Source organism: Narcine bancroftii, chromosome 4 (genome assembly GCF_036971445.1).
Source record: "Narcine bancroftii isolate sNarBan1 chromosome 4, sNarBan1.hap1, whole genome shotgun sequence".
NCBI classification, from domain to species: Eukaryota; Metazoa; Chordata; class Chondrichthyes; order Torpediniformes; family Narcinidae; genus Narcine; species Narcine bancroftii.
Window position 1 is genome coordinate 243,230,558 of NC_091472.1, and position 8,484 is coordinate 243,239,041.

General features: G+C 41.5%; 1 protein-coding gene across 2 annotated transcripts in view; it reads left to right on the forward strand.

Annotated features, from left to right (window-relative positions):
• Positions 1–8,017, forward strand: part of ftcdnl1 (formiminotransferase cyclodeaminase N-terminal like 1) — a 90,682-nt gene extending 82,665 nt beyond the window's left edge. The window contains exon 6 of one of the 2 annotated variants that reach the window (XM_069934545.1): positions 7,932–8,017. In XM_069934545.1, coding sequence (XP_069790646.1) covers positions 7,932–7,939 — 8 coding nt within the window. In that variant the 3' untranslated portion in view covers positions 7,940–8,017. Of the gene's footprint in view, positions 1–7,026; positions 7,104–7,931 lie in introns of those variants that run through there. The other variant, XM_069934544.1, reaches the window with a different exon arrangement.
• The last annotated feature ends 467 nt before the right edge of the window (positions 8,018–8,484 follow it).

Consider the following 8,484-nt stretch of genomic DNA (forward strand, 5'->3'; position numbering starts at 1 on the left):
AGATTACTCTGAATTCTCTTGTGATGTACTGAGGAAAGTACACTGACTGGTTGCATCATTGCCTGGTTTGGTAATATGAGTGCCCAAAAATGCAGAAGGTAGCAAATATGGGCAGACCTCTTCTCACTGTTACCTTTAGGCAGAAGTCTGAAGACCAGCACCTTTTGGGGCTCAAGAACAGTTTCTTTTCGATAGGTATCAGGCTCTTGACCCTTCCCTTGTTGTGCTAATGAGGGACTCCTCCAACACCACAAAAGGACTATCTACACCAGCCAAACACAAAAAGTTTTTTAGGTAGTTGATATGAAAAGTACAGAAGAAACCAACTAAACTTGACTGCTTCACAGGGAAAGGGGGCCATAAACTGATCAGCATCCCTGCAGAGCCATACCCAAGAAAGGACTGAGAATGGCTTGTCAACACTTTTGCTATGCTTTTTTTTTGCATTAGGATAACAGAATTTTTATTATCCATCTTTTTTTATACTTATTGTCTCTTTTTAATTCAGTTAGATGCACTATTGTAGTTAGCTGCAGCCACAAAATTTTGTTGCGTGCATACATTGTTTTAATGTATATGTCAATAAACTAATTATCATAATTATAAATTAACACTTTGAACTTTGCAGCTTAATGATGAGGAACAAATGCTGAATACATTCATCGTAATGTTACAGTTTTTACCTCTTTCTCATCTGACACTGTTTCAATGTTGGAACAATATGTTTTGACTTTGTACCTTTGCTGGGAGTATTTGTACCTGACATGCTGAATAAATTGAAGAAATACTGTACGATTAATGAAACACAAATGGATCTAACCACCACAAGGGATCGAGAGCAGGATTTTGTGTTGCTACTGAGGGGAGGCAATGAGCAAGCAAAGTCATATCAGAACCCAATGTGCCAAATTCAGATTTATTTTGAAAAAAAGTTATTTTTGCCAATTGTATGAGAATTCCAGATGCATAAATATCAAGATAGAGTTGACTATATTTAAGAACTTTGATGATGACATTTTCCTTACGACAGAATGATAATGTATTATTTCCCATAATTTTAACAGTAAAATGGGTGCTATAATAATAATTTTGCTTGTCCACTGGATAAGAGCAAAGTATTAGCATTTACTGACACTTTCATTATGTGGGCAGTGTAAGAAAATAAATTTGATTTTTTCCATGTTAGCAATGAGTGGTAATATTTTAACTTGCTTTCCCCCTCCATTCTCTCTTCAGCTTTCCTTGATGTTGTTTCGTTGAACTCCAAAAAAAGTCTCTGTGTCCAAGTGAAGTCACTATTTGCTTACGGTGATACTTTCAAAGATAAATGCAATTAAGCAGTGATGATTAAATTGTATAATTAAATGTAGCACAAATTCTAACATAGGCCAGTTGGACAAAACAATCTGTTTCTGGTGGACAAATTTCTACATAAAGAAATAACGTGCCGGAAAGAAGAACAGAGAGGGGGGGGGGGGGGACATAGTTAGCACAGTGATTCACACAATATTATTACAATGCCAGTGACCCAGGTTCAAAACCAGTGCTGTCTATAAAGAATTTATATGTTCTTCCCATGTTTATGTGAGATGCCTCCAGGTGTTCTGGTTTTCTCCCACGTTCCAAGACAAGGGATTAGTAGGTTAATTGGCCACATGGGTGAATTTGGGTGACGTGGGTTTGTGAGTCAAAAGGGGCTGTTACTGTGCTGTAGCTCTAAATTAAAGAGGGGGTTTTCCTCAAGAACCAATACACTACACTCCTGTCCTCCACTAAATGCAAAGAGCTACTCCTATTGGAAGGAAGGAATATTTGAGAGCGTAATGTATTATCCTCCATTAATAGATCTGGAACAGTGTACCTTTGCACCTCTCCAAGGCATTGGTGATGCTCTATCCAAAAAAAATGAAATAATTCCCCTTAAAAATTAGGAAGTAGTTCTCCAATGAAACTATTGCTAAGGGAACTAAACAAATGTGCAAAGAGCTATTGTAACCTGGCTACCCTGTACTGATTTATCTAATTACCACTCAGCCACAGATTAAGGTACTGCAGTTGACTTAATACAATGGTGTAAAGGAGAGAAAGCAAATTAGACAGCATCCCTGTTCCTTCGAGGTGCATTTGGAAGATGGAAAGATCTTTTTTTTTTGCTCCAGTGGAACAGAATGCAAATATATCAAGAATTTTGAGTGTTTCACCTAATTAGCATAAGGTGGCTCAGAAAAAAAACCTCAGAGAACCATTTGAGAACAATTCTTGCACTTTGATGAATTAGAGTCAGGGGTAGGCTACTCAGCCCCTCAAACTTGTTCCCACATAATTGTGATCTCCAAAGCACAACACAATAGCTGAAGATGCTGGAATCTAGAACAGACAAAGCATTGCTGGAGGAACTCATCAGGTCTAACAGCGCCCAAATCTGACATTTTGGGCATGAACCCTTAATGAAGACTGTGGTAAAAATGTTAAAATACATATATAAAATTGGAAAGAAGGTGGCTGGAGGGGCCCAGAGGGTGAGAGTATTGCACAGAAGGTATGGCATACAGAGAGAGGGAGAAACCATTAGAAAAGTGATGGTGGGGGAGTGATTTGGGGACAAAAAAGTTAGAGAGAGAAAATAAATATCCGGGTATAGGCAAAGAAGAGATGGAAAATTTAATCAGATACCCCCATTTGATTCCACACTTTCCATTTCTTCCTTACCTATACGTCTCTCTCTCTCTATCTGTTTTTTTTGTCCAGACTAGGCCTCCCATTTTGGTTGCTCTGAACTGGGGTGAAATGCCCATTTGTAACAGTGGCAGGGGATTGTTCTGGGACCATAGCATTGCATTATAAACAGTCTCCCCACCCCCTTCCCTCCAGACAAATGAGTGTTTACCCATCGAAGGTATTCAACACATGGGTTTGGAATGACAAGACTGAAACACGAAAATCTGCAGACGCTGTGATTGTATTAAAACACACTAAAATGCTGGAGGAACTCAACCAGTCTTGTAGTGTTCACAGGAGACAGAGATATATTGCCGATGACGTTTCAAGCCTGAACCCTTCTCCAAGAAAGAAGCAGAATGAACAAAAGCAGGAAGACTCAAAATATAGATAATGCTGGCTGGGGGAGGAGTCCAGACCAACAAAAGGTGTTAATTGGATATGATAAGGGAAGAGGTGAGAATTGATTGTACAAAGGGAGAGGCAGAGCTGGAGGAAGGTAATGGGTGAGGAGGGGGGGGGGGGGAAGAACTGGGGGGGGGGGGTGTGGGTTTAAAGAAAGCCAGAAAAGTTGATATTAATGCCATCTGGTTGGAGGGTGACCAGTCAGAAGATGATGTATTGTTTCTCCGATATTTGGGTGGTCTCGGTCTGGTAGTGCATGATACCGTGGACAGACATGTCAGCAAGGGAATGGGATGGGAAATTGAAATGAGTGGCCACTGGGTGATCCACACTATTGTGGCAGACAGAGCCAAGGTGCTCAACAAAATGATGTAGAGGAGACTTCAACAAGAGCAGCAGATGCAGTAGATGACTCCTGCAGATTCACAAGTGAAATGTTGCTTCTCTTGGAAGGACTGTTTGGGGCGCCAAATGATGGTGAGGGAGGAGGTGTTAATGCAAGTGAAGCATCTCCTGCGGTCACAGGTGTAGGTACCAAGGGGACGAATAGTGGGGAGGGAGGAGTGGACAAGAGAGTCACAGAAGGAGTGGTCCCTGCGGAAGGCTGAGAGGGGAGGAAAGGGGATCATGTAGTAGGTGGCAGAAATTGTGGAGGAAAATGTGTTGGACGTGGAGGCTGGTAGAGTTGTTGGTGAGAACAAAAGGAATTCTGTCCTTGTGCATGGGGGCAGAGGGGGCCAGGGCATATATGTGAGTAATGGAGGATATGCGGGTAAGGGCCACAATGATGGCGGTAGAGGGAAAGCCACGTTGTTTGAAGAAGGAGGACATCTCTGATAATCTGACATGAAAACTTCATCCTGAGTGCTGATGCGATGGAGATGGAGAAATTGAGAAAATGGAATGGAATCCTTACAGGGGACAGGGTGGGAAGAGCTGCAGTCAAGGTAGCTGTGGGAGTTGGTGGGTTTATAGACAATGTCTGTCGAGAGTTTGTCTCCCAAGATAGAAACAGAGAGATCAAGGAAAGAGAGGGCGTAGCTCGAGATGGACCAAGTAAATTTGAATTCGGGATAGAAGTTGGTAGCAAAGTGGATGAAGTCAACCAGCTCATCATGGATGCATGAGGCAGCACCAATGTAGTCATCAATGTAGCAGAAGAAGAATGAGGGGCCTTGCCTGTGTAGACTTGTAACATGGATTGCTCCATATAGCCAACAAAAAGGCAAGGTTTGCTGGGGCCCATGCGGATACCCATGGCTACTGCTTTAACCTGGAGGAAGTGGATGTCAAAGGAGAAATTATAGAGAAGAGGACAAATTCTGCCAGCTGGAGGAGAGTGTCATTGGAAGGGGAATGGTTTGCTCTATTGATCAGAAAGAAATGAAGGGCTTTGAGGCCATGGTATGGAGGATGGAGGTGCATAGGGATCGGATATCCATGGTAGACATGAGGCCATCGAGTTCAGGGAACTGGAAGTTGTTAAATGGGTGGCATGTGAAGTGGAGAGGGATTGTTCCAGGGGGGACAAAACAGAGTTGAGGTAAACGGAGACCAATTCGGCGGGGCAGCTGCACGTGGGCACGATGGGTCCTACCGGCACAATTGTGTTTCTGGATTTTGGGTAGAAGGTAGAAACAAGATTTAAATTTGACTATATTGGATATGGATTGGGACAAGTTGGGTTTTTTAAATATTTAATTTTTGATTTTCTATTATTAAACCAGGAGAACACATCATTAACTGTTACAGAGCAAATTAATATCTTCCAGCAATCTACATCTCTATGATATTTCTTCCTCCTCCATTCCCACCCTCCCTGCCACCACCCCCTCCCCCCCCCCCCGACCCTGGAGAGAGAAGAAGTAGAGATAGCAAGAGAGAAAGAATAAGAGAGAAAAAAGAAAAGAGAAGGAGAAAATAAAGGAAAGAGGGTTTAGGTGTGGTGTTTGTGCTTCCAGTGTGATTCTATAGAAGCTGTGGAGCCATCTCCTTGTATATCTGCTTTTCTTGATCCATCTATTGGTGAATTTCTATGTCTTTTTGTTGAGGTGTGGCTACAGTCGTACTCCCATGCTGTGTCGGTTTCTAAGATTATACATAATATTTTCCATGGGAATACAGCTATGCATCTCGGTAATCCACTTGCTGGTATGAAGAAGGGTGCCAGACTTCCAGGTCATCACTATAATTCTTGTTGGTTAATAGCTCTTCGTTATGTGTTTGACTATTACAATTTAGAGCGCATTTGTCTAAGGCTAAATTGTCTCTCTTTTATTCCAATATGACTCCCTGGTGTGACAGGAGTAAGAGCAGAGAAGCATCATTAATTCATATGTTCTGGACTTGATCTTGACTAGAAAAATAATAGAGAGAGGTTTCCATACTTCATCAAAATTTTTCAATATTGATTTGACACTGAATCTTTTGGTGGCCCTCTTCGGTACAACAAGAGGGAATTGGCAGTATAGCATCTTTGATTCAGAGTCACACCATTTCTTTTGCTTCTTTTGGTGTGGCGCTTGATTTTACTAAAATGGAAGGATGCTGCCCCACCTACTCATGATCAGTGGTTGAGTGACATCATGTGCTGTTTGAATATGGTAAAGATTCATTATTCAATCAATAACTCAGATATAAGATTCCAAAAGTTATGGGGGTCATTTATGACTCACTATCTTACTTTATAATTTTACTCCAACATAATTGTTTGATGTGTCTTTTCCATGTTTCTTACATTTAATTTTTTTATTTTACCCTTTTTTTAAAAATACCAATCAAAATCATTTATAGGATCTGACAACACAGTTAGATAAAGGATTTGAGTATTTCTCCTCTACTATTTTTTCTTTTCTTTTTTTTATGTTTGCTACTAAGCACTGGGTATTCTAGCATTGCCACTATTGTTTGTATTTAACTATGATTCTGAGTAATTATTCAAGCAATTAGACTGCAATGCACACTTTGATATACTACTATACCTGAAAAAAAGTCATAATGAAAGGGGGTTCCACTCCTCTAAAGGTGAGTTTGTTATCAGTATAAATTCAGCATTTCACAACAGGTGAATGTGCCCAGAAGTATTGAACTGCAAGTTTCACTAACATTTCTACGACTGATCCACCTGCATTGAATTTGCGCATCGTTATTGAATGACCCATGTCTGAAGAGGGCGCACAAAATCAGTGAACTGGTGCGGACTCGAAAGGCCAACATGGCCTAATGGTTATATGGTTATATGGTTAAGAGAGTGAATTAACCAGTTGAATGGTTGAAAATACAAATTGAATGAACAATACTTTTTTGAAAATGCTATTCATTTACTTTTACTAATGATACTGTTGGAAAATTAAATTCCTGCTCATATTGCAAGGTTCTGTTTTTATTGAAGAACAATGCTGGTGAATATTGGAAGTAAGTCCAATTAAATAGTTTTATAAATTTGCAACATTAACCAGAGGTAATCCATTGCCTGATGCACCAACAGTCATGGTAGTTTAGTGTGTGTGCTACACTAAGTGAGGAGTAAGAACACACACAGTCAAGTCAAGGCCGAAGACTGATCACAGCACAGCACCAGCCTCTGACTGGCCAGGATTCCCTGCTGTTGCCCACTGTTTCCCACCGTGTGAGAGGTCACACAGGACCACGGCCATTGGTCCCTGCAGGGCCCTCACAATCGCCAAGTTCGCCAGCTATTTTGTGAGCCTGGTCGTGATTCGGTTTGCAGGCTGCTACAGTAGCTGTATTTGACCTGTTTTTGCTGCATGAAGCCATTTATGCTAGTACTGATCCTGACCCCACTAAATGGTGATAAAGTTGGCCAAAATGACATTTGAAATAGTGTTATGGTAGTTACATCCAGAAAGGAACACTAAAGCAGGTCCTGTGTCTTCCCTACAGGTCCATGATCTCCTCAGAACGGCTGCTGACACCTTGCTGGGCATCAATGGGGGAAGGGAGTCAGCCCTTAAAGGCACACACCCCATGATACAAAGCAGCATCAACACACAATTATGGCTGCAATGGAAGAGACCAGGAGAGAACTCACAATTCCTTCTGACAGAAGTTGAAGCCATGAGCAAGACTTTGATCCATAAGGGACATTTGATGCCCCAAAGGAGCCAAGAAATGAGGTTTGCTAATAGAAGAGCCTTACAGAAGGTGACAAGAATGGTCTCCTCCAGCAGAAAGAATTTCAACACAGTGGATCAATGCCAGAAGAAATGTGATGGCCTTATAGGATGTGTCATTGTAAGCTCCAGGACAATACAAATGCTGCTCTTCCCTGTCTATGCTTGTTTAAACACCACACCATGCTATACTGCCAATCCTTCAGTCAGACAATATGGAATAAGAGACCAGCCAAAGGGATGGAAGACCTCTTGAGGGTAGCAATTGACCAAGTCTGAGGAGACCATCCTACATTTCCAGAGATTCCACAAACAAGAAAATCTGCAGTTACTGTGGTTGAGTGCAATACACGAGTGCACTGGAGAAACTCAGCAGGCCACAGAACATGTCTGACGAAGGGGCCAAGCCCAAAGCTTTGGTTACCCTTTACTTCCTAAAGACGCTGCTGAGTTTCTCCAGCACATTTGTATATTCCAGCAAACCACAGATTATTTCAACAGTAAAAGCAATCCAACATGAATGCTTGCTAACAATGTACCATTGTTATTGTTATATCCCTTTTGAGCTGGTTATCAGTAGACACCCTCGTTAACACCTGTGTTGACGCATCATCATACAAGTGTTTTGGATGTAGCCTCCCAGTTCATCTCTCTTATTTTTTTCCGAATTTGCAGGGCACTGATGAATCTCCTGTTCCCAATGGGAGGGGAACCAGAGAGCTGGAGGAGGGAGAGAATCCAATGTATAAACGGACTGGAGAAACTCAGCAGGTCACGCAGCATCCTGAGAAAGTAAAAGGTAACTAACATGTCAGACTTAGGCCCTCATCATGTAGAAGCAAAAACAGGCATGTGTCTGAATAAAAAGGTGAGGGAAGGGGTAGGGGTGGAGGAGGAGAGGAGGGAGGAAGGGGCAGGGGAGGAGCACAGGCTAACAGGTAAGAGGCTATAGGTGGATACAGGTGAGAGGGTAGAATAGAAAAAAGCTGAGAAGTAATGGGGAGAGGACTAAGGCAGTTCTCTGATAGACTGGACAATGAATTGTAATCAATTCTTCTTGTCACTTGTATGTTGAGCATTGTTTTCAAAATCAAAAGATTTTTGGTTTATAATATTTTCTGGCAGTATGATGCAGAATTTAAAGCTAATGATTTTGAGGTGTATCTGTTGAATTGGCATCTGAATTGAAGATGAAGCTTCCACATATTGGTGTGGAATATAACCGAAT